The sequence below is a fragment of the Acomys minous genome (genome assembly GCF_964271855.1).
Source record: "Acomys minous genome assembly, chromosome: 1".
Lineage (NCBI taxonomy): Eukaryota > Metazoa > Chordata > Mammalia > Rodentia > Muridae > Acomys > Acomys minous.
In genome coordinates this window covers 155134811-155160847 of record NC_140483.1, presented here as the reverse complement: position 1 = coordinate 155160847, position 26037 = coordinate 155134811, and the positions used below count along the sequence as shown (strand labels likewise).

Sequence of the window (26037 nt, the reverse complement as noted above, 5' to 3'; positions counted from 1 at the left end):
CACCCCACTGAGCTGTCAAGACCACAATGTTAGGGCCAATCAGGCTTCCGTAGTCTCCCGCTCTCTGCTGCTTGCTGCCCCGGGACCTTACCCTAGTCACCTAACTTGCTTCACTGTCCTCTTCTGAAAAATGAGGGCACAGGCCAAGATCCTCAGAAGCATGCAGGCTAGCAGAACCACCCCGCCCACATATAGCACTGTCCATGGCTCCAGGGTGGCCGGCAGGAAAGAAATGTATCCATTGGGATGACAGTACACCTCCCAGCCTAGAGACCAGGAACACTCGAAGACCAAGAATGAGAATAACACCGGCCTTTTTATTTGCTCCAGCGCTTGTTTCTGGGTGGCCGGAGGGCACTATGCTTTCCCAGTTCTCTTGGAGGGACACCCCACCCAGGGGGTGCCAGATTTCTGCAGCATCTCCCTAAGGCCTTGTCAGTACTAGAAGGTCCAGCTGCCACCACTGGTTCCTGGGACCAGTAAATGCCCTGAAACTGTAGGATGGCGGCCACCCCCTACAGGTGGCCTTCGCAAGGCATTGGTTAAGATATTGCACTTGTAAGTTAAGAAAACTGACAGGGTGAGGGTTTCCTATTACAGTTCATGTGCCAAGCGTCCAACTACTGTTTAAATAAATAAAACTCGACAGGGGAGGGTCTGAGCTGTGGGCCCCAACAAGCCCCCAGGACGGCCCCCCGGAGCCCAGGCCTGGGCCTCCTGTCACACTTCCAGCCAGTTCTCTAAGGAACTTGGTCAGCGGGAAGTCTCCGAATCTCCAAAGCAGGGGAGTCACAGCTCCCAATCTGGTTCCTCCAGGACCCTTGACCTGCCAGGGCCCTTGGTCCCCTCGTTCTGGGGCCTTGAGGACCTGATGCGCCCGGTCCTCTTACTCCTGTAGTGGCCTGGGCCTCTCTCAGTCCAGGCCTCGAATCCAAAAGTCCATCTGTCTGTCTGGAGACATAGCCTCTGGGGGCTCACTTGCCCCCTCCGTCACAGGGGAGGGAGGCGGGTGGGCAGGGAGCCCGCTCCGCTTGGTGTGAATGCTGAGCTGGAAACTGGTGGTCCCTAGAGCGGGGGACTCATCTTCTTCTGGTTAATGAGGTCCAGGTAGAGGTCAGAACGGAGGAAGCGAGGGTACGAGTCCTTTTCCATCAGCCCAAAGATACGTTTTTGTGCCAGGTCAAAGCAGCCTCGGGTGATGCTCTGAAGGTTTTCCTTGGTGTGTTCTCGTGTGTAGGAATCCAGGTTTACCTATGGAGTCATAGAAGGGCATGGTCAGGGCTGCCTGGCTGGAGACCAAGTACCAGGGAAACAGTGGGGCCACTCCGGCCTCTTCTGTACCACGTGACATTACAAGGGACCACAGGACCTGGTTTAGCGGAGTGCTATTGGGTGGCAGGATTTATGACATCTGAAAACTCCTAGGGTCAGGCTGCCGAGGGTCACGGGATAGCAGCCTTGAGATAGGTGCTTGGGGACACTGTCCCTCTGGTTTTCTATACACAGGTAAGAAGGTGCTTTCCTCAAAGCTGTAAGAACTATGCCTGAGTGCCCACTCACAGAGGACACCTGATGGGCATGCACTTCTCTGGTCAAGCTAAGACCCTCTTCATTTTGTGTGTGGCCCTGCGTATGCGTGTGCATGCTTGCACGTGGCGGCCAGACTATAAAGCATGGCTATGGTTTCTTCAGATACCATCTACCTTAACCTCAGGATCTCTCACTGACCTGGGGCTCACTGATTAAGATAGACTGGCTAGCCAGTGTGCCTGAGGGAGTGAGTCCTCCTGTCTGCCTCCCCAGAGGGGATTACGAGAATACACCACAAAATTTGGCTTTTTTGTTACATGCGTTCTGGGCCTCCAATTAGGGCCTTTACGCTTGCAAAGTAAGTACTTGGCCCCAACTGAACTAATGCCCCAGCCCAGACTTTTAGAGTGAGGATAATATCTGGAGTTGGTTGAGAGGTCATTGGTAAATTAAACACACGAGTTCATACATAAAGAACTCAACATGTGCCAGGCACATAGTAGGGCCTAGCCAGGCCATTTTTGTTCCGGGCCAGCATGCTGTTCACTGGCTCACCTGGCTGACTAGACATTAGTCCTCCCTTCTCAAGCTGCTGGCTGCCTCCTAGCAACAGAAAGGTTCCTGAGTCAGGGGCCTTACCTCCTTGCAAGCCTGGATGGCGATGAATTCGGCAAAGATCTTCTTGGCTTTTGCTGCCATCTTGGACTGTGATTTGACCTTCTTGAAGTCCTCGCAAGCCAGCCAGAACTCGAGGTTCTCCTCACTGAACTCGGTGCGAAGGAAGGCCTGGAACACTTCTAAGCCATCTGTGAGGGGAAGACCAGGCCAGGGTGAGAGGCGCAGTCAGCCTTGCCTGCCCTTAGAAACCTACAATGTACCTCCCTCCAAGAACCTTGACACGGTGCATGCTGGGAACTTAGCAAGAGTCCCCCTCGCGGACAGCAGTGGGGCACTTAGATGTGGTCCTCCCTGTGAGTGTGTTGCCTGGCTTTCCTCCTACCTATGCCTCAGTGTCCCCCTCTGTAAACTAAGGGTTATCCATCCAATCCCCCAGAATTCTGTGGAAGATCCAGTGTGTAGCAGGCACACTTGGCCCAGTGGGAGCCCTCAGTACGTGGACATGTTTGCCTTTATTCTAAGAATATGGTCTGAACACACAGGTCCCAACGGCTTCTGGCAGGCAAGGCCGGCTCCCATGGGCAGGGAGGGCCTGGCAGGAGCCAAGCCAAAGCCCAACTAAGGGCCCTAGTGTGCCCTGCTGTTTTCTAACAGGAGCGACACCACCCGTGGACCAGGAGAGACAGTAAAGGCACTTCTGGCGGACACTCTGCAGGTTGAGTTATGGAAAGAGGGGTGGAGTGGTGAGAAAGAAGTGGGGGGGGACAAGGTGGCTGGTCCCTACTCACATTTGTGAAGCAGCAGCTTTTCCAGGGACTCGCTCCACTTGAGGGCTTCCTCCGAGGTAGGCCTGAAGGGTGAGGGTAGGAATGCGTAAGGACCTCGGGCTGGGTAGCTAACTCTACCTCCAGCTTCCACCACCCTTGCCTGGCCTTCTCAAAACAACTACTTCTGGAAGGAGATGCTTGCTGGGCACCAGCCTCCCAGAAGCAACAGTTTGCACCGCCTCTGTATAGTAGGATCCAGTGGACAAGGCCCCTTCCCCAACCCCGCTGCCCCATCCTACTTTTCAAAAGTCAGTGGTCACCAGAGTCCTGGAATGGCAGAGGGGTACCTACTTGAAGGACTTGGTTGTCTTGTCTGTCTTGCTGGCTGGCTGGGCCCCCGGAGATTCATTCCGCCGCCTGAAGATAGCCAGCTTATTCTTCATGTCCTTAGCTCTGGGGGGGGGCAGAAGCAGAGAAGAGGGTTGATGAGCTTGTTCCACACAACCCGGCAAACTTGGGGTGCAGGAGGCCCGGTGGGCTGGAGCGAGGGGCACCTACTCCTTCATGGTGTGCCGCCTCTGTAGGTTCCCATTGCGTGTGAGGTACATGCCTCGGAGCATCTCGGGAGAGTCCCCCACCTTGAGACTCAGGATGCTGTGAAGTGAGCACCCTCTGGCTCCTGCCTCCCCACTGGGCTCCTAGGCTTCAGCAAAAAGTGCAGACTGCAGAGGGCTGGAGCTCGCACACTCGCTGTCTCTGGAATCCTGGCCGGGATGACTGGACTCCAGCACCAGCCCGGCTGGGACTCAGACAGGCGGAGCCAGGAAATGGGAGGGACCAGAGGGGGGGCGGGGGAGCAGAGAAAAACAGCCCTGCCGGCCAACCCTGAGAGGCAGCGTGAAAGGGGCATGTGTTTGCAAAGGACAGCCCCTGGGGCCAGCCTCCGGCAGAAAGCCAGACCCAGTTATTTGTGACCCACCTCTCTTGTTGCCATGGCTACGAGGGGGGCAAATTGCTGGGCAGGAAAAAGGGAGGGAAGGAGGCTCTGCCCACCAGGGTGGCAGGACTGGCTATTTTTAGCCAAAAACCATTTTTAGCCAGGCTGCTCCTCCCAGAGGCAGATTTTAGCTTTCAGGAAACTGCTGGTGAGAAAAGGGTTAAAGGCTCCTCAACTTCATAACCCTAGCCTGTGGTCTCCAGCCCCCTACTGCAAGCTTCTCACTGGTATTGGACAGGGCCATCCGTTAATATACAAGAGGCCCCAAAAGAGGCTCAGAATAACCTAAAGTGTAAATACTATAAACTTGGGGTGCCTAGGGGGAGGGCATTTGACTATTTACTTAATTTCTATACATATTTAGTTTTGTGATTGAATATTTTTCTCATTTTAACTTTGGTCTCTATCATTCTGAGATGTAAAAATGCTGGCTGGAATCAAAGATTCAAATTGAGAATTCACCAAAATCGCAAAGCCAAGAGGCTTAAATAATTAAACTTTCTAGATTGTTTGTGGCATTTCTCCAGAAGCTCTGCAAGCCTAAATGCCCCTGGACCCCTGAGACCCTGTGGGGCGCTATAGCTGGCGGAGGCTGGCAGCTCAGCTCTAGAGACCCACAGCCTTGAGGTCAAACCCATGTTCCCCACCCCATTCCTGCCTACTGTGACTAGCCCCCAAACTGCTCTGAGGGTCAAGCTCCCTGTTCATCTAACAAGGATGATACTCCTGCCACCGACTGGGGTGCTCAGGACTTGGGGTGAAGGGTGGGGGTGTAAGGATAAGGCAGCCTGTGTACAGTGACTGGAACAACGGTGTTCGAACCTAAGCAGCTGCAGTCACACCTGTCCTGGGGGTTAGGAACAGTTGGCCAGAGAAGGGCTCTGGCTGCAGTAGGTTCTAACCCAGTGAGAAAAGGCCAAGGAGTCCAGACACCACCCAACAGCAGGCTGGCCCTTCCACCCTGGTTCCCACTCCCTTCCTACAGGGCTTGGGTGAGTAACTAAGCTCTCCATAAGCTCTCCATTTCCTTTTTGTAAAGAGAGGAGCTGGCACATAAAAGGGGCGTGCAAAGTAAGACTAAACGGTAAAGCTTAAGTTGGATCATCTACGTAATGCATACAGGACCCAGCACAGTGAACACCGGCTATTGTGTTCATATCAGATGCTCAGAGTCCTGTCTAAGCCTTGAGGAATGCGAACGCCAGACGTTCAAAAGACCACGCCGACTTTTAAAGGCAGCTACGGTGTGTGGCTGTGGGGCAGTTCCGAAACTCTGGACGCCCCCTCCCCCCCCCCCCCCCCGCCGTCGTCATCTAATGCTCTCTCCTGGGTACCACCGGCAGCAGCTCTGCTATTGTATGGCTACCTCCCCCTTCCCCTCCCATCCGCCTAAACTGCAGCTAAACGGGGAGTGTCCGTGCGGAGGAGAGCTGCTGTTTGTGTGTTTCACTGTCTCTGGCTACAGACTGACAGAAGCCCACGGTTGTTGCTAAAAAAAACAGGAGAGGGCATGGAAGCTGACAACTTGGGGCTCACAGACCAGTGGACTCCTGCCAAGGGCTGTGCTAGGGAAGAGGGTCACTAAACGCATCCTGCCCCGGAAGACTGCTGTCCTCTTAGCTACTGAACAGAGGGGCAGCCTCCTTCTGGGTGAATGTGTTCCCACTGCAGGGGTGAGGGGGGGGGCTGCCTGTAACTCTGCCCTCCAGTCTCCAGGGACTTAAGCCTGAAGGTTTGAGGAAACCTAAGGAAAGTGAACCTCCCCCTCCCCCACCCCTACCCGCAATCCCTCACAACCCAGAGACCTTATTAACTGGCACCAGAAATAAACCTTCACAGGGGTGGGGAGCCTGGATTGGCTTGGCCAGGAAGGCTTGCAGAACATGATATGGTTAGTGTAGCTAGGCCAGCAGAGCCCCCTCCTGGCCATGCAGGAGACTGTTAGCTTTCGGGAACTCCAGAGAACGGTCAGTTTAGTTCAGCTCGTTATGCCAAGGACTTTTCTACATTGCTGCTTGGCTCAGAGGCCAGGCTGGGCCAGGTTTACGTGGTTCTTGCATAGCTCTGAGAAAATAAACGTTCGAGACCCTGATGATTTATCCTGGGTCTTCACTATCTCACTGTTCCTTAGTATCTGTTTGGGGGTGTGGGCGGGGCTGGAGTGTGCAATCCTTGCTTCTCCCCATGGGGTGGGGAGTGGGGGGGGGGAGGCCAGGCTGGGGCAGGAGAGAGGGATGCCAGGAGATCCCCTGAGCAGGGGAATGACAATCAGAGCCCTCCCAACCTACATGTTCTTGCTCTTTCTCTTCCGGGAGGCTTCGTCATCATCGCCGAGGTCAGGCCCACTCATCTGCAGAGAAAACAGAGATACAGCGCTGTCTGGGTATGCAGGGGCTGTGGCCCAAACCCAGGACATGGGCCTCCAGCAGCCCAATGAGCCCAGCGCTCCATGCCTGGTAGAGCTCCCAGATCAAGTGGTCAGGCTCTTTCCTGGTTTGCTGGGGGGCAGAAGCAGAGGGACAGTTGTCAGTAGGAACGGAGCATCACTTCCGATGTCCTGGCTGGCAGGTGGACAGGGGTCCAGACGAGCTTCTGCTGGATGGTTTTGCCAGCCACTGGCCCTTTCTGATCTTCCATTCCTCAGCTTCCACAAGCAAGACCCTGATGGCTATAGCTCAGGACCCAGGGTCTAAGGAACCTGAGAGCGTCCCCTCGCCCTGAAGCATTGCAGGGCTCACTAGTGCTCTTGGGACAGCATCCAAACTCCATCACACGCCAGAGTATTCATCACAGGACCTGGCACAAATTTCATGTTAACACTAGCTGTCACACCGTCAGTTGATCTCCAGGCCAGCGCCTGTTCTAAAAGCCTTCTCCTCTGTCCCAGCCCCATACAGTTTTTGCTCTGTTGTCTTCACTCTTGGGAATTCTCCTGGCTAGCCTTCCTCTGAGATCCAGCTTAAGGTAAGACGTAAATTGAGAGGCCTCAGCCAAGCAGTTTGGATGCCTCTGCACCCCAGGACACCTCCTGTGCCCTCTATATCTCTTTTAAGGTCCCCGCCACACCCGAAGGTCCCCTCTGCTTGACTCTTGAGTTTCCCACCGGAAGGCTCAACTAGCCTGGCCACCTTCGTACTGCCAGTGTAGTAGGAGCACATATTTGTCAGATGAATACATCCTAGGATGGGATGCAGCCTGGGAAAATACATCTAGGAGTCTTCTCTGCTGGATCCAGGACCTCCAATTTCATCCCTAGGTCCCACTGCAGCCTGCAGATCTCGAAGCCTGCAGATCTCACAGCCTCTGCACGGACTGTACCTCCTGCATGAGAGGCGCTCTCTCCGTGTACCCTCCACCTCCTCGTTGCCTCATACCCTTCATCTAGCTTCTGTCCCATTTATCCTCCTAGAAAGTCTATACGTAAACAGAGGCTCTCTGTCACTTGCCCAAAGAACACTAAACATTTAAGTGACAGAATCCGCCTGTGTAAATCAAGGCCCGACCAGCAGAGGGCGCAGCACTCAAGTGCCAAGATGGCACAAGGTGACGGGTTCCAGGGAAAGACTCAGGAAAGGCTGCCTCCTTCCTGGATCAGTTGCCACGCCAGTGCAGGAAACTCGTGTGTGTACGTGCACCCAAGGGTACACACACACACCACATGGTGTGGGGCCAGCCCCGAGCACATGTGCTGCTTCCACCAACTCAGAAGATGATTTGTGGTTGTTTTGGTGACAGCAGATCCCTAGGGTCAGCCACCGGCCAAAACAGGCAGAAGATTCACCAGTATGGAGTCCTCGGTCCCCAACCATGGACAGCCTTGGCACCCAAGGGTGCTCAGTGACCTGATGTCATTGCTGTTGTCCCACAGAGACATGGTCTGCAGCTGTGCTAGCCTAGCTCAGCAGTGCCTGGAGCCCCCACCCGTGGGAAAGGGCCACGGAGCTGGGTTTCCTCCGATTCTAACCTCAGCTTCCGCACTTTATCAGTCCCACACAATGGGCCTGGGGACCGCTCCCGCCAGCCACCACCCCCCAGTCTCTGCACTGCTGGGAAATGGGTTCTTCCTTCCACCGCTGGAAGTGGGGTGGGGTCATCTTCAATGGGGACCCAGCCTAGCCCAGAAGCTCTGAACGTGGGTCTCAGTTTTCAGGCAACTTAAGAAACCTCAGCACTAAAAGGAGCCAGGGGACTGCAATCAAGAAGACCAAAAAAACCAAAAAAACAAAAAAACCCGGAGATAGAAAGGCAGAATCAGGCTGGAGAGATGGCTCAGAGGTTAAGGGCACTGACTGCTGTTCCAGAGGTCCTGAGTTCAATTCCCAGCAACCACGTGGTGGCTCACAACCATCTACAATGTGATCTTCTGGCATGTAGGTGTACATGCATGCAGAACAATAAATAAATAATTCTTAAAAGAAAGGCAGGATTCTCCCGGACCCTAGTGCTTCTCAGATATCCTCATTGGCTGCAGCTTTGTGTTTTTGGAGGTACCAGCATGGTCCCCAAGATCCTCTTTTTCCAGTTGCAACAAAGATGGCCAGGGGCCAGCTTGCAAAGGGGCAGTTCCTCCTACCTGTCCCCTACCCATCCTCCATGACCCTGCCCTGATGAAAAGTGACAGAACTATGAGCCCAGCGTTCCTCCCTGAACTGTGGCGGGGGATCCCCAGGGCCTGCCTGGCCTCACCCTGTCACCTCTGGGACCGAGAGCTCACAGTCTCTTGGAATAATAACTATGATTCCTATTGCCATTACTGCTCTAATTGCTGCCATGATTAAGAGTGTAGCTTCTAAACAGCCTGGATTTGAGTTCTAGCTCAATCACATATTAGCTAATTGACCTTAGACGTGTTCGGTCTGCTTGCCATGTCTGCTTCCTTTATTGGTGAGATGAGGGTCACATCTGGATACACCTCATGGGGCTGCGGTGAGTCAGCAAAGGCATAGAGTGGGCACAGGGCGTGGCTGTCGATACACATCAGCCATTGCCAGTACTATGGACCAGGCACTGTGCTGAAGTCTATAGATCTATATGATCTCTTTGAATCTTCACAATTCCAAGGGCCATTTGCTATTATTTTTTCTCAGCTCCCAGATGAGGAAACTGGGGCTCAAAGCAGTATAGCTTGCCTGGGCTCTTTAAGAAGGCAAGATGCAGAGACGTTGCAGTCTGTCATCAAAGCCTGGTGGAGTCTGAGGGCTACTCTGTGAGCAGGGCCCCAGCTGACTTCCTCTCTTGGTCCTAGGTCTGACTCCTGGGGTCATGTGTGGCTGCCGAGCTGGGTCCTGTGTGACCATGTGGCAGCAGTAGCCTGGGCACTAAACATATTTAGACATAGGGGATTTAGACGTAGGAAATAGCTTTAGGATTTTTGAAAATAGAAGCCTAGAGAGTGTTATCCCACCCTGGAGACAAAGGAAATTTTAGCATCCTTTTGTCTGACCTGTGACCTTGGCCAGAGCTACCATGACAACCCTGAAAGGGGGCAGAAAGGAAGCATAGGCAGAAGAGGGCCATCGCTTCTGTTTTTCTCAGTGTCAAAGAATGGCTGACGTATCTAAGTCAGTGATAGCTCCTGGGCTCACACAGTTTACCTGGCCAGCCTTCCCTGGAAAGCAAGGAACAATACCAGAGGCCAACTGCAGCATCCACTGTGCTGGGCCTCCAGCAGGGGGCGCCATAAGCCAGCTTGGCTCCACACAAGCTAGGCCCAGTGAATGATCCAGTGGAAAGCCTCATGGTCCGCCCCCCCCCCCCCATCCGCCTTCTCTGGACCTCAGTGGGTGCCTGTGAAGTCGCCACAGCGGCCTGTGCTTAGAGTCACATGGCTTGGCCACACAGTAGCACATGTGACGAGCCTAGGACCATGGCAGCTCTGTCTGGCCTTCCTGGTTCTCGCATCATCACAAGCTCACTGTGCTGTGACTTCCAGTCCCATTTGACTGGTGCTCCAAGAAGTGGCTTGCCCTAGGTTTCAGAGCCAGGGGAGGAGACCAAACTGAGACTAGAATGGGTCCACTTGCCTCCACAGCTGACAACTTCACCCTCTTTTCACCTTGAGAGGGAGGCCCAAGCCATGAGGAGAACACGCTGTTGCCTCTCTCTGTCAGCCTCCTATCAGCACGGGATGTGGGGTGGCGGGGAGAGGGGGAGAGGGCAGGGGTAGAGCCATGTGACTCATTGTGTGCCTTGGGACAAAAGAGTTTCAGCCCCGCCCACTAAGAGGAGCACCAGCAGCAGGCATGGTAGCTCAGGCCTATAATCCTTGCACCTGAAAGGCCAAGGCAGGAGAACTGTCATGAGTTCAAGGCCAGCTTGGATCACACAATGAGTTATACGTTATGAAATATCACCTCGGAAAAGGAATTAGCAATCCAGTGGTGTTATGACAGTCAGAAAGGCCAGTGCGCTGCTTTGCACGTTGGGGTAAGACTGTGGTCATGCTTGCACTAGCTGTTTCCCCCTCTTCCACCAGCTCAGCAACATGGCTACCATTCACAGAGGACCCACCAGGAAGTGAGCGCCAGATCCTGCCCTAAGGCCCCGCATCAAGCTACTTGATCCTGCCGGCATGGCATGACGTTATTACCATGACTACCCCAGTGAGGAAACAGGCTCGGGGAAGGCAAGGGCTAGCCAAGGCCCTCGGCTAGCGAGGGATGGTGTGACACCAGGGGCTTGTTCAGTCTGAGCTTCAAGTCCTTCTTGCCCTGGGTGGGTTTCTGACTGACACTGGAGGCTGCAAGCATCAGGGATGAACTGTTCAGAGCCTGGAGAGTGGAAGTCACGGACTCTAGAGTGGCCCCCACAGGCTAGGAACAGCCCCCAACTCTAGCCTGAGAAAGGAAGTGATAAGGAGGAAGTGACGGTGGGGGTTGGGGGATGGGAAGACACCAGTGGGAACCTAAGCTGAGGCAAGAGAGAGCTGGTACAGACCTGCCGGATTCCCAGGTTGGGGGGGGGGGGGGCGGGGGCGTCTGTCCTTGGGAACTGGGGTCCCCTGAACTGAGGGGCAAGGTGGAATGCATTCACGAGTGTGTGTTCACTTCTCTGTAGGTGAATATTTGTGGTGGAGCAAGGATGGTGGAAGAGACAGTACAAAAAAGGAGGCAGTTAATGGTTTAAGGTAGGTGGGTGGGCCCTGGGTCCTCAGCTGCCCTCTAGAGAAGAGTGTGAGCCGGCCCTGTGTGAGCCTGAGCCCTGTATGAGCAGCCTCAGGGACTGGCCGTGGATGGCAATGGTGGCATTCAAGCTTAGGCCAATATCATAATCCCTGGAGCATTCGTCTAAAACGCAGGGTCTGGGTCCTAGGCCTGGAAATTCTGATGCCAGGGAGCTAGGCTAGGCATGAGACCACCTCCTGGAAGCTTACAGATGAGGAGACAGAACCATCCCAAAGCTGGGGGTGTTTATTCCTGGTGTCCGGGGGTGGGGTGGGGCCAAAGTCCACGGTTCTTATGGCCTTGACCACTTTCCTGCTGAAAGAGTCTTTTAAAATGCCAGGTCTGTAACCTTGTCAGTGGTTACAAAGCTGCAAAAGCTTTAAAAGGTCATGACCCAACTTGGCAGCAGAGTAAGCTGGAATCCATTGGTGATGTCTGCCATGGGTTTGGCTAGGGAGTGGCAGTAAGCATGTCGTGTGCCTGTGCTCTATTCCTTGATCTAGCCTTAACCTCAGTTTATCCTAAATGTATTTGACCTTCCAGGTCCTACTGGGGGCATCTTTTTCTAGGTTTTCTGGAAAGTCCCAGGCCCTGGGGTCTCTTCTAAACTTGTGGATCTCTGGGCATCAGCTGGGCTCCTCCCCCCTCCCTCCCCTAAGGCCTCTTACAGTTGTCATAGCAACAGTTTAGCATTACAGATGTACTTCCAATGAAGGAGCAGAAGCGGGGCTCCCTGAGGGCCTCTTCCAAAGTTGATGTCAATCAGGGCCCCAGGCCCCAGGCTCTTCCTGTTCACCCTCACCCACTCGGGGACACAGAGTGCTTTTATGCCCTTCTGTTCAGGGAGGGAAAGCAAGTCTCAGAGGAGCTGGTGACTCACTCAAGGCCACACAATAGGTAAGGAATAGAACTTAGGTTCAAACTGACTGCTGGATTTAAAGGCCGCGGTGTGGTTTGTTCCATTAGGCTAAGTCCCCGGGAGCCCTTTCTTTCCCCTCCTCAGCTGAGATCACTGCTCCTGCAGCCTCTGCCCTGGCATCGAGCACAGGTCCTGGCACAGAGCAGAAAACCATAAACATTGATGTGCTTGTTTATAAACATTTGCATGAGGCAAATAGCAGAGTCCTTAAGAGCGCTGGTCTCGAAGACAGACTCTATCTAATTCTGGTCCAGACACTTGTAAACTGTATGATCTGGATCGAGTTATGTAGAACCTCTCCGGGACTCAGATTTCTCATCTGTGAAATGGGCACAAATACTCTCTAGAGCACAGAGCTGCTGGCAGATGAATGTATCGGTGTGAATTGCTTAGAATAAACACAAAGATGTTGTCTTTGTTGTTAGCTAACAGATGTCTAGTCTGGCTAGGCCTGGACTGTTAGTTCATGAGGTATCCACTAGCCTGCCTCTAGGTTGCCTAGAAACCTCTGACATCATCACTTGCAGCCGCCAGGTGTGTGCCAGACTATAATAAGCCACCTCATATCTCTCTCTGTCTCTCCTCCCTAATACTCTCTCTGTCTGTCCCTCTAACTCTGCCTCTCTCATGACTCACTCTGACTACACCTTCTCTCCCCTGCCCTTCTCACAATAATATTCTTCCTTGTACCACACCTGTCACACAGCATGTAATTTATATATCATAACATGGACCAGATCTAAATTGTAATAATGTGTGCCTGTGTGTGTGTGTGTGTGTGTGTGTGTGTGTGTGTGTGTGTATGTGTGCATGTGTGTGTGCATGTGCCTGTGTGCGTGTGTGTGTGTGTGTATGCGTGTGTGTGTGCATGTGTCTGTGTGTGTGCATGTGTGTGTGTGTGTGTGTGTGTGTGTGTGTGTACACGCGCGTGCTGGGAGGGGGTATGTGTGTGATTAGAGGATAACCCTGGGTGTCAGGCCTCACCTTCTTCTTTGTCTGAGACAGGGTCTCTTTCATTGTTTGCTGCTGCTGCTATTGCTGCTGCTACCTGTGAGTGTCCAGGCACTCTCACACCTCTGCCTCCCATCTTGCCTTAGGAGACTGGGATTATAGGGGTGTATTACCTTATCTAGCTCTATGTGGGTTCTGGGGAATGGGCCTTTACATTTGCATGACAAGTGCTTTACGCCTCAGTCTGGCCAGGCTTTCTCCCCCTCCCAACCCCCCACTGTCTCCAAATGTATTCTGGGCTAAACCACACCTTCTCTGTCTTCAGCAGGGACCATAGGATGATGGAGCTGGGAGAGACAACACATTATCTGAGTGTATGGGTTCTCCTCCTTGGTACCTTGAGGCCTTAGTTTTGTCTTTCGTAAAATGAGCAGAAGGTTCACTGGGAAGGCTCTCAAGGAGCAGGAGTGGAACAGAATGGCGGCTCCTTTCCAAGGCGCTAGAACTGCCCTTCGCATCTCATGTACATGCCCTCCAACTACCCCCACCCCGGTCCCTCTCCTCACCTTCCTGTGTCCAGTGAAGAACAAAGAAAGGTGATGCATAGAGCCTCCATTACGACCCAGTTCCTTTTTGAGGGTGCGGGGTGAAGGGATGGCCCAGGACGATGTGGTGCCCTCGCCATCAGAGCAGTGTAAGGTGGTGTCAGAGGAGAAGCAGGGTCCACGGGCCTCCTGCAGCAGGCTGCCCTCGCTGTGCGTCCGGCGCCGCAGCGAGTTCTGCACACGCAACGAGAGGCCGCCCTCAGCGCCTTGGCCAGTCTCAATCAGGCTGCTGCGCTTGGCCTCACTGTGTTCCGCATAGTTGTCATCGCTGGTGTCATCCTCCTCGTCTTCCTCCCCCTCTTCCCCTTCCTCTCCATCTTCTGCATCCTCATCCTCACAAGAGCTGCCCCCATGGGCCCCATCCTGCTGACTGTAGGCACTATCTAGCCGGACCTCAGGGATCACAAAGTTAGGTCTGGAGGCTGGAGGGACAGCTACAGTGGCTGCTGGTAGCTCCCCAGAGCTGCTGGTCTGCTCAGCACTGGACTTCTCCGGCGGGGAGCCCTGGCTGGGAGGTGACTCCTGAGACGGTGGAAGGTTCTGGACAGTGGCAGATGGTTCTGGGGTGACGGGGAGCTCTTGACTGAGCAGAGGGTCCTGGCTAGGAGTAGCTTCTTGACCAGCAGGAAGGTCCTGACAAGATGGGAGTTCTGTGGTTGGAGGGGGTTCCTGGCCTGGTGGGGAGTCCTTGCCTGTTGAGGTTTCTGGGCTTTGAGGGGGCTCTTGGCAGGATGCTGCGTCTTCATTGGATGGTGACTCTGAGCCAAGAGCAGTTTCTTGCCCCAAATCTTTTTTGGGTGGGAGGTCTTGTCCTGCCGGAAGCTCTTGGGTGGGAGAAGGGTCCTTCCTGGGTGGGAGGTCTTCTCCTGGAGGAAGCTCCTGGCTGGGAGATGGGTCCTTCCTGGGTGGGAGGTCTTCTCCTGGAGGAAGCTCCTGGCTGGGAGAGGGGTCCTTCCTGGGTGGGAGGTCTTGTCCTGGGGGAAGCTCCTGGCTGGGAGAGGGGTCTTTGCTGGGTGTGGGTTCCTCAGCACCTGGCCCCTTCCCCTCGTCCAGGGGCATCTCCTTCTTCTCATCTGCCTCTGTCTCAAACATCTGCAGCACAGAAAGGAAGAAAGGATGCTCAGAGAAGGAGTCTTGGAGATGCCAGCACTACAGAGGCTGATACCAAAACCAGAACCCCATACTCAGTCTGAGAACCAGGCACGAGACTCCCTGGGCTGAGCTGTGAAATCTTCTGGCTTGCTACTTCTACTCTGTGTCCAGCGCACTGGCTACCTGAGGGGAAAGAGCCTCGTCCCTAGCTGTGCTGGTCTGTAGGGACTACGCCAGGCCAGACCCCCGCCCCCTCTCTGCATTAAAAGCATCACTGCCCCCACTTGCCTGTGTGTGAAAAGGGGACACCAGGCAGTCTCTGCCTTCATGAACCAGAAACGGACCCAAGCCACCACGCGGGAACTGTCAACACGTGGACTAATCTTGGATCTCATCAGAGGGTCACTTCACCAGAACCAGCAATTAAAACAAGAATCCAAGTGAATCATTCCAACAAGAATTTGCTCTAAATGCTAAGTATATATTTCAAACCACTCAACTGGATGAAAACCAGAGCTTTCAAACCTTGCCCAACACCTGGAATGACCAGATGTCACAGGCACATGGAACCTCCCTGAAGGGTTATCTACCTAGTGTGGAAGAACCTCAGATTTAAAAAAAATTTTTTTAAATAAATTAAAATATATATATATATATATGGAAAAAAAGCAAGAAAGGCATTACTTCCTGCCTTATACCCAATGGAAGGAGCCCTGGGGGTTCCTACTGGGTTCTGACAGTAGATTACATTTGCAAAGAAAAACACTAGCCATAATAGGAGTGTAAGATGTTGCTGTCTCAGAGGAAGTAATGTCCAGAGAAAATAGGAAATGGCGTGTCTGACTGTCCCCAGTGCTGCAGGCACACGCAGGAGGAAGCAGGCCTCAGGCCTGGGTGAGGTTGGGTTGTACTCAAGGCCTTGGAATGTAGCAGCTAGTCCTACTTTGAGCCCAGATTTCATTCTTCAAACAGCCATATCGGCATAAAACTAATGAAACAGGAAGCCACACACGTACATACCCCAGGAGCTTTAAGACATGGGAGTGGATGCTCTGAGCGCACTGGTGCAGAGCCCTGAACTGAAGGTTCTCAGCAGATGAGTTCTGACCGCTTGCTGTAGAGATCATGATAGCCATTTGATGGACAAGGAAACTAAGGCTCCACAGCAATGACCTAACCACTACTGTCCATTTTCCCAGAGACAAAAAGACCATGTGATGAGCACAGTGAAGCTCCAGCTAGGCCCTTTCTCTTCTCTCTCTCTCTCTCTCTCTCTCTCTCTCTCTCTCTCTCTCTCTCTCAACAATTGGGAGTGAAATGAGCCATGTGTGGTTTCAGACAGCTTCAGGGTGCTACACACGCAGGTCAGAGGTCACACTGACACCTGGAAGCATCAGAGCGGATGTAAAAGCAAACTGGACGAGACCTGTGTAGGTGCATGAAAATGCAAATGTCCCACCAGGTAGAGCAAACGGAAGCCTCAGAGGACTATGAGATGACCAGGCCTCTGGTCAGGGAGGATACCCCAGGCCAAAGACAGGCAGAGACTCCACAGAGCTTCCTGTCCTGGAGAATCCTGGAGCAAGCCAGGAGGTGGGCATTCAGAGACCCCTCAGAACCTAAATAAAGCATCAGTCATCCTAAACCTCCAGGAGCTTAGACTAGGGGGTCGCAACCCGTGAGTCACAACCCCCTTGGGGTCAAAAGAGCCTTTCACAGGGGTCGCGTAAGACCATTGGAAAACACATCTTTCCAGTGTTCTTTGTAACTGAGACACTACCCCTCGATTTGTCTCCTGGCAGGATGCCCGCAGCTGGGACTGCAGCATTAGGAAGCCACTGCCTTCGACAGAAAGGCTAAGTTCAGAGAGGGGCAGAGGTTTTCCTAAAATTATTTAACAGGGCAAGGTAGAGCCAGTCACTAGGCCTCCAAGTGCCCACTTTAGAAATGAAATGACCACTATGCACAAGTCACAAGCCAGGAGAAAATAGGACAGAGAAAGAACTGTATAGGACTGGAGCATGGTGATGGCAGGTGCGGTGTTAATGATGGATCTAGAAGGAAATCCTGAACTCAAAGCGTGTCTTCCCTACAGAAGCAAAAAAACCACCAAACACCCAGGATCAAAGTTTGCTTCTATGATACCAAGCCCTTCCTGCTCCAGTATGCCAAAACTAAGGTGCTGAGCTTCAGCCTCTCCAGGCTGTTCCCAAGCAGAAAGAGAGACCATCCAGGAGTAGACAGGGCTCCGAGGATGCTAAACAGTGTGCCTCAATGACAGCCCACAGCTCCTGTGTACAGTTCAGAGGCTAGGCCAGGGCCAGGGCCAGGGCCTAAATCTGGCTTCATTCTCTGCAGATCTGCTTCTGATCTTAACCTGAGAACCAAACCCATCACCAAGGCTCAGTCTGAGAACCAAACCCATCACCAAAGCTCAGCCTGGTACCAAACCCGTCACCAAAGCTCAGCCTGAGTACCAAACCTATCACCAAGGCTCAGCCTGAGTATCAAACCCATCACCAAAGCTCAGTCTGAGTACCAAACCCATCACCAAGGCTCAGCCTGAGTACCAAACCCATCACCAAGGCTCAGCCTGAGTACCAAACCCATCACCAAGACTCAACCTGAGTACCAAACCCATCACCAAAGCTCAGCCTGAGTCCTAAACTCATTACCAAGGCTCAGCCTGAGTACCAAACCCATCACCAAGGCTCAGCCTGAGTACCAAACCCATCACCAAGGCTCAACCTGAGTACCAAACCCATCACCAAAGCTCAGCTTGAGTCCTAAACTCATTACCAAGGCTCAGCCTGAGTACCAAACCCATCACCATCTTCCACACAGTATCTGCATCAGAAAAAGCAAATTCTCCTGCAGCAAGCTCATGGTACCCTGCATTTTCACAGGCACTCCCTTCTGCCATAAACAGACCTCCACCTGCCTCATAGTCCTGGGGAAGGAAACAGCTGCTGGGTGCCGTCAGGGCCTGGTACGGAATGACACTAACAGAAGAATCAAGTAAAGTTCCCCTGTCCTGGGGGCCTAGGCCTGCCCCACAGGTGCCTGTTGGCAGAGCCCACCCTGTCCTCTTAGGGAATGTGGGGCAACAAACCCCAAACCAGAAATGCAAGTCAGCCCGCCTCCGCCTCAACTCAGCCCTAGTCTGAAGCCAAACCAAACAAAACCAGGAGGGGAAGTGCTGCTAGGGCTGCTGCTGCTGCAGGGTTGCCTGTCCCCAGAGGGCCCTACCCTGAGGGATCAGCCAGGAAATCACCCGGAGCTGAAGGGCTTTTCAGAGAGCCTGGTGGTTATGCGCTCCAGTGCCCCCTCTGACTTTGGTACAATGGGGCCCACTTCATAGCTGTGCTACTCCGCTGAGCATCAACCTCTCCTTTTCTGGAGCTGAGCCTAGGGAGGTCACATGGGTCTCATTGGCTACAGTCAGCTTCTTCACAGAGCTGAGCCCGGGAGACATACTGATACAATGGAACTTATTAGTGGTCTCATTCTAGAGATGGTGAGCAGAGGCCTGAGGCCGGGAGAGAATTGCCTAAGAGAGTGGAGGCTCACTTAGGATTAGAGCTCCTGTCCCCTGTCCCAGGTCTCTCACACACACAGTGAGAGTCTAGAAGAAGAGGAAGCAGCTTGAGAGTGTGCCTGAGGCCCATCTACATAACGCTGATGCTTTGCTTGACAGGGCGCAGAACTCATCATCCTATGCCGAGCTCCCAGGCAGGATCTGTGCGTCCTGTGGCCACTGTGGGCAGGTTTGGTGAGGCCAATGTTCCTGGAAGAGCTAGCTGGGGTGGCAGTGGCTGGAGGGCATACTCCAGAGAAGCTTACAGGAAACCTGAGATCCTCAGAAGTGTGAAATGGCAGGAAGGGGGGGATACAAAAAGGGGGTCTCGGGGATTATGGCAGGTGTGGGTTGCCCTGGGAGAGAATAACATGGGCAGAGCTATCTCTGTAAAACTTGCTCAGGACGGCGCTGGGAGGACATGGAAGTGGGATACATGCACTCATTTATTCACAGGTATTGGAGGGCAACAGGGAGTAAGTCATATAGACTTCAAGGAAGAAATAAAGGCTAGACAAGGGGGCCAGGTGTGCAGTGCTCTAGTAAAGGAAGTACAGATAGCTGGGGACGCCTGATTTGGAAGGAGCTGCAGCAGACTGGGGTGACAAGAATCCAGCCAGGGTGATGGAGGGAAGCTACCCTGCCCTGACAGGGCATTAGATCTCAAGCACCATAGGCTGTTGCTACACCGCCCCACCCCCACCCCAGAGGGTGCGCATCCCTCCCTCCCGGTAGGTCCTGTATCCCTCCATCCATCATTTCTTTGGCAAGGCTGGAGCAGGGTTAATTCTGTCCCCGTCTCGCCTGCAAACAGCTACAGGAAATGAGCCAGGCCCTCTAAATGGAGCCATTGCCCAGGGCCTAATCAAATCCTCTCCCAAATGCGATCCAGAGCTGGGAGCAGGCTGAGGAAGGGTTGGCATCAGTGATGCCCAGAAGCTCCTGCTCATAGCAGCTGTGGCTGCTGACCTCAGACCCCCACCATCTACTAGGCTTACAGGGTAGTGGAGGGCTGCTGGAAGTGACCTGCCTAGTATCATACAGCTAATGTCACACATGGAGCTGTCTCTGTTGACCCCGGGCAACCTGGGGTACTCACGCTAATGATTCATCGGAGCCATCAGATGCCAGGCCTGGCAAATGCCCTCAAAAACCACGTCCCGCTCTGGGAGAGGGGATGCTAGTGTTTGCCTCGGGGTGGCCCTCACATAAGACAAAATGTTTCAGAGAGCACAGGTTGGAAAGCCAGGAGCCGTTTAGGCGTGAGATCTCTGGCTGCCTGTTTTTTCTCTGCCACGGCGCAGAGAGGCCAGGAAAGTGTTTGTGGAGCCGGAAACTTGTCCGAGACTAGGAGAGGTCCACGGAACTCTAGCCAGGCCGTGGGCCTGCAGACTTCACTCTTGCCCTGTGTTGTCTTTTCAAGGGCTTTGGGTCTTTCGGGTCTCCAGCTTCTGGATCTTTGGCTTACCCCGCCTTCTTCCATCTTTAGATACTCGGCCCACATCCAGCTTCTCCCATCCAGCCTCAGCCGGCTCCTCTAGGACCTGGCTTTTAGACCCGACTGCCACCAGTTCAGCCCTCCACATCATTGTCTTCCAGCGCTCCCCCCCACACCCCCACCCCCACCCCCCCACCCCCCCCTCCCCCCGGTTCATCAGCTTCATCTGAGAGGACAGTGACAAGCCAACCCTCACAGTGGTGACGGCTATGGATACTGAACCTGCTTCATTCTTTCTGGCTGGGGTGCCTTAGGCTTAGCCTCACTCTGCCTGTTTCCTCAGCTATAACACCGGGCTGCTGCTAGAAAGATAAATGAGCTCTCATGGATCCAGAGGGCAACACTGTGTGGCCATGTAAGTAGCCCGCGTAGATGGCCAACCCCAACGGGGCTGGGTTTGAAACTTGCCCTGCTCCACCATAGGCTACTCTGCTTGTCCATCAGGATCTGTTCCAGGCCCTTCATCTTAGCCCTGCATCTCCCTAATGTACCACCCTCTGCATCTTCAGCCCCACCCACCCCAAGGCTAGGTTCCATGGGTTGCTATTACCCAAAGCCCCTCAGAGCTCTGTGGACAAACACTGTCCCAGGCTCATTGTGCTTTCAGAGTGGGAGGGAAGGACAGACATTAGCCAGGTTGTCACTCGGAAAAGCCCAAGATCATCACCAGCCACAGCCTTCAGTGTAAAGGAGAGCTAGATCCTGCTGCAAGGAGAAGCAGGGTATTGCGAGGACCTTGTTGGTACCACAAAGGGCACAGCTCACAGGAGGAGTAACACCAAGCGACACGGGTGAAACGCGTCAGGGAAAGCAGGTGGCACACAGCTCACAGCCGGAGTTGGAGACCACTTTCCAGATCTCCATTACAGGGGGAGGAAGTCCCCGTCAATCACAGTCACAGGGGAAAATGGGAGGGAGGGAGGAATGGGAGGATACAAGGGATGAGATAACCATTGAGATGTAATATGAATAAATTAATAATAATAAAAAAGAAATTAAATAAAGAAATAAAAAAAGAATTATGTTAAACAACAACAACAACAAAAAAAAACCAACTCCACCAGCTTCGTGCATCCCAGATCAGACACATTCTGAGTGTATTCCACCTCTGGGCCCCTGTATGACGCCACAGCCAGTTACTCAAACAGACTCCTGTACAGCATTCTCTCATCTGGATCTTTCACTTCCATCCCACCCCAGGGCCAGTCGCCAAGTCCTCAGGGATGGTCCCTCAACAACCCTCAGGCAATCGTTAGGCAAGGGCAGGCTGAACACAGGGGACAGAGGGCAAAGCAGAACGCTCCGTGCTTTCTGCTCAATTCCCAAAACTGTGCTAGGAAACAAAACTTACTGATTTTTTTTTAAAGGATCCTTGCACTCTCTCTGCATCCGTGTAACATTCTTAAGCCCCCCCCCCCAATTCCAAATTGGGGGCGGAGCTCCCAGTGGCAGGCCAGATCCCTCTGGCCATTCTCTGTGCTATGCTGGTCCTTGTACAAGTCTGAGCTTACCACATCTCTGTTTAGAACTCTCACGTGACTCCCCAGTACCTCTTTAAGACCTCCATAGGCCTGGAAGAACCTATGAGCCTCCATTAGCTGCCCACTAGGCTTCCATGCAGGGGGCCTGGCCTATCCTTCCCTAGTGGTCAGGCAGTGCTTCTTTCATTTATCAGGACCAGGCCCTGGCTCACTCCGTGTCCCCAATCCCCTAGAGTAACTTGGAAAATGCTTACAGAGCCCAGCCATGTGCCAAGGCCTCTGCCAGGTACTGGAGCCAGGACTGGAGCAGCAAGATCCATCCCTGCCTTGGAGGTGCCAGCTCTGTGGAGAAGAGACCTGGACCAAGAACCAGGCCAGCCTCTCCCTGCCCTGACCCTGCCCCAGGGGCTGTGGGAGCTGAGGCAGTGAGACAGGTATGTGAGGCTTATGGAGGGGGAATTGGGGGAGGCAAAGGACTGGGGACTCCAAGACCCAGCTGGAGACAGTGTAGCCTCCTGGGGAAAGGTGCTGTGCTTGATGGCCCAGGGGGGTTGAGTGTGCCGAGGTACCCCAAGCTCACTCTGAAAGCAACATTGGGCTAGTGGGACCATATCCTGGCTTATCCACCCTCTTTCCTCAGATTCCTTCTAAGTATTTGCCTTTTAATCTTTTGTAAGTTACTTGACCTCCAGGAGCTGCTTGTTTTCAGAATGAGGCTAATGATCCTGACCTCCTGGGGTTGCTGGGAGCAAGTGAATACAAGCAAAGGTGGGGAGTGGTGGCCAGTGAGCAGCAGAGCTCAATTAACAGTCCCCAGCGCCCCGATCATCATCGAGATCCATTTCCACTATCTACAGACCCTGATCCCCACCCCCACCCCCACCAGACCCCGTCTGCTGCCATCACCACAGCCCCAGTAGATGCTGTTTTCAAGGTAAGGCTCTAGTTCCCGTACATACTCAGGCCCTGCCCTGTAGAGCCACCGCCAGTGCCCTGAGCTGTCTCCAACTGCACCTTGGGTCTCCTGACCCATGCCATGCCTTTATCGCTCCCTACCCTAAGAGCCCTGGCCACCTCTCTCATCTACCTCTGAGCTTCCACGGCTCCTGAGGCAGGGCTGGGTAGGGAGCGACTGACCTGATCCTTCACCTATGTCTCTCCCCCACAGACCTGGCACCTCCAGGGCGGGGATGGATCTTGTTGGTCTTTGGCACTAGTACCTGGCACAGGCCTTGGCATGTGATTGGGCTCTGTAGGCATTAGCTTGCGGAGTAACTCTGAGAAGTGAGGGTAGGAAGTGAGGGGGCTCCCGTGCTCATGATGCCAAAGCAGGGTCTGCCTGGACCACAAAGACAGCAGAGAGGGGAGGCCCCGGGAAGGGAGCCTAGAGCAGCCTAGAGCCCTTCAGCCAGAGGGAACAATCAGCTGGGGTTCATAAGGACACACAGGAGGAGGACCTGAGGCGGTAGAGCTATAAGCAAACACTCACAGATACACATGACACAGACACAGACACAGACACAGACACACAGACACACAGACACACACACACACACACACACACACACACCCTCCAATGCCTTCTCTTTCTGTTACCCCATCACGGTCTTTCCTGCCCTCTTTTGGTTTCTTTCTTCCTCCCAAAAATGCTTCCTGAGTGCAAGTGCCGGGCAATAGTGAGCAGTGTCACAGGCAGGGCCCGTTCCTGCTCCAGGTGACTGACTGGTCACAGAAGGGCAGACTCTGAGCCACGGACCTAGAGACTCTCCTAACCCAGCTCCTTTCCAGGATCCACTTCAAATAAGGTTTGCCTGTACCATCCTATTCCAGGTTCATCAACCAGGATTAAAAACAAAAAAGCTCTGCCATGTCAAGAAGACCCCAGGGAAGGGCACAAATAACACTGTGCTCACGAGGCTGGCAACTCAAGACTAGGTGGGGAAGCTGGGGCTGACGCCTATCACCTAACCATGCGCTGAGGCCAATGTGCTACAATGGGGTATTGTGGAGGTAGGGCCTGGTGCACGCAGTGAATGGTGCCCACTGCTCATAGGCGGGCAGCATGGGCCAACTCTAAACCGCGCTTCACTAAGCAATAGTTTATAGCGAACAGGGAGCACTCCAAATGCCAGGAACTTTGTGATGAAGAAGTGGGACAAAGCAGGGTTCAAATCCTCCCTCCCCCACCGCTAAGATCAGTGCACATGTGCAGCCTATTTGACTTCTTTAAAGGCTGGGGCTACCTTGTATGTCAACCGTAGTGACTCAAATGCCAAGGCCCCACATCCCAGCAGTGCTTGGAGACAATCCACACGAGGCGTGAGGCATAGGCTGGACTCAGTAAGCACCTACAAACCTTGCAATCATATTCTCAGTCCCATCAGCATCACCATCTCTGACACTGTCAGCTCACGCCCCAACACCCGGGACCACTTAGTACATTCTGATCCTTATAACAGCCTAGAATAGGAGGATTTGTAGCTAACTTAGCTGAAGTCAGGAAATCAAAGCCTGTGTGGAAGGTACCAGAATCAAAGGAGGGGGCTGGTCTATGTCCCTAGCCTTCTCCTTGGTGAGCCCAGTCATTCCTCTGCTAGGCTTCACTCTCCCAGGGTGTCTTCCCACTCAGAGGGGTCAGATCTCGGCCTAAGGCATGGCCAGGCCTCTGTGAGGACTAAAAGTAGGAAAAGCAGCTCCATCCTCTTTCCAAGACACCTGCCTTATCTGTCTGCGTTGCTCCTCCACCGTCAGGGCCTGCAGCGCTGGGAGCTCTGGTGAGAAATACTGGAGGCCTGGAGTGCACAACTGGACAGCAGCCTCAGCTGCAGCCTCCCCCCCCACACACACACACTCCACATCCTCCTCCCACCCCACCCCCACCCCCACAGCTGAAGGTCACCTTGACGGGCCCTCAGGCAGGAGCCTGCCTCACACCCTTGAGTCTCTGACAGATGCACCATGTCTGGGAGGGGGTGATGCTGGGCTGGGTTCGGGTTGAGTCTGCTCCAAACTCACTTTCCAGCTGTCTTCATGATGGGACTCCCACCCCTTTAGTCTCACACAAACCTGAACAAGTCATTCTCCCCTTCCAAAGTCTTCAGCCCCTGGAGGCAGCTAAACCCGCTGATGATCGAGTGCTCTGTATGAGATGGTGCATGCCTTGTCCCCTAGACATCACCACTAACACACTGCCCCTTCCCCCAGCACCACGCCCCCCCCCCCCAGTCCCATTTAGTTACAGTATCGCAGACGCACACTCTCTCTGGTACTCTACACCTGCGCTCGAGCTGTCACTCTTGTCACGAACACCCACCTCCTCCCCACCAACCTGAGCAGCCCCTAGCCATCTTTCCAAAGCTCGGTCTACCCGGCCACATGGCTGCATTTGATCCTCTTGACTTCTGACAGGGTGACAAACTCCCACAGTGAGAAAGGCCAGTCTCTTTGATAACTTGAGCATCTCCTCTGGGTAGATGAACCTGGACTTCTGCATCCATGCTGTGCAGAAAAATCTATTCCAGATGGGTTTCGGATTTAAAAAAAAAAAAAGAAACATAAAATGAAGACCCACCATATCGGTGGGGCTCATGTCTGCAGAGTCAGACAACCCACAGGTCAAAAATGCTTTTAAAAATATATATTTCACCTGTAGGGAAAACACATAGACTTTTCTTCTTTGTCATTAGTCCCAGAACAAAATTGCATAACAAGTCTGATAACCAAACCTACGGATGTCCACGCAGATGAGGATAACTTATGGCATCTGACCCTTACAGCAGCCCAGACTTCACGTTGTATTGGGTTTCAGTTATTTATACTTTTAAAATTGTTTTGAATGTGTATGTGTTTGTGGTGTGAGCACACATGAGTTCAGGTGAGCACTCGCGTGTAGATCTATGGAGGTATTGAAGTTGGCTTTGTTATGTCTCCTCAATCACTCTCCACTTTATTTATCAAGACAGGGTCTCTCTCTCTCTGAACTTGGAGCTTATTTTCAAAAGTTAACAGATTAGGTTGTATTACAAACAAAAACCTCTTTCCTTCAAATATTCCCTGACAAGAATAAAAAGATAAGCCCCAGACTTTCAGGGAGTGTTTAGCCAATAAGGAACACACATCCAGAATGTTCTTTTTAAACTCCCACAAACCTGAAGGGTGGGGAGAAAGACATGATCCAATAGGAAAGTGAGGAAAAGGCTTGAACAGGCGGCGCTTTGCCAGAGGGTTATCCAAATGAGCAATTAGCATATGTAAAGTCCCACCGCCTAATGAGTCATCAAGGAAATGTAAATTAAAAGCGCAATTAGATATCACTGTATCTGATACAAATAGTGTTGCTGAGCACAGGGGGCAACAGGCACTGTCATACATGGCAGGAAAGCGGATGCGCTGGCGTCATGCTTTGGGAAATTGTGATGGCATCTCCCCCAGGCTAATTATACACAGCTCTGTGAGTCAGTTATCCAACTGCAGGTGTATGTAAGAAAGATGGATGCACTTCAAAAGACGTGTTCAAAAAGGTCCTTGCCACACTATTGCCTGGAGCCTGGAACTATAAAGACCCAAACCACTGTCAAAGGTGGGATAATGGGTAAACTGAGGTATACGTATAGAGAGGCACACTAAACAGAAACAGTGAACTAAACGGACACTCTGAGGTGGCACGTTGATGAATCAGCATGAAAACACTGAGGGAAAGAAGTCAGCAAAAACGAACATCTATTCAAGGGTCCCATTTATACAAAGTCCAAGGTAGGCAAGCAATCAGGGAGAGAGATCAGGACCACAGTGACTGCAGGGCACACTGGGACATTCCCAGTGTACTGGATGGGATGTTTT

General features: G+C 53.1%; 1 protein-coding gene across 11 annotated transcripts in view; it reads right to left on the bottom strand.

Moving 5' to 3' along the window:
- Positions 1 to 297: 297 nt before the first annotated feature.
- Positions 298 to 26037, bottom strand: part of RGS3 (regulator of G protein signaling 3) — a 142978-nt gene continuing 117238 nt past the window's right edge. For 9 of the 11 annotated variants that reach the window (XM_084747955.1, XM_084747949.1, XM_084747956.1 and 6 more), the window contains 6 exons: positions 13512 to 14642; positions 6201 to 6262; positions 3267 to 3368; positions 2937 to 2998; positions 2170 to 2336; positions 298 to 1251 (listed from right to left, as the gene is read on the bottom strand). In XM_084747955.1, coding sequence (XP_084604081.1) covers positions 1066 to 1251; positions 2170 to 2336; positions 2937 to 2998; positions 3267 to 3368; positions 6201 to 6262; positions 13512 to 14642 — 1710 coding nt within the window. In that variant the 3' untranslated portion in view covers positions 298 to 1065. Of the gene's footprint in view, positions 1252 to 2169; positions 2337 to 2936; positions 2999 to 3266; positions 3369 to 3473; positions 3720 to 6200; positions 6263 to 13511; positions 14643 to 26037 lie in introns of those variants that run through there. The other 2 variants (XM_084747953.1, XM_084747954.1) reach the window with 2 other exon arrangements.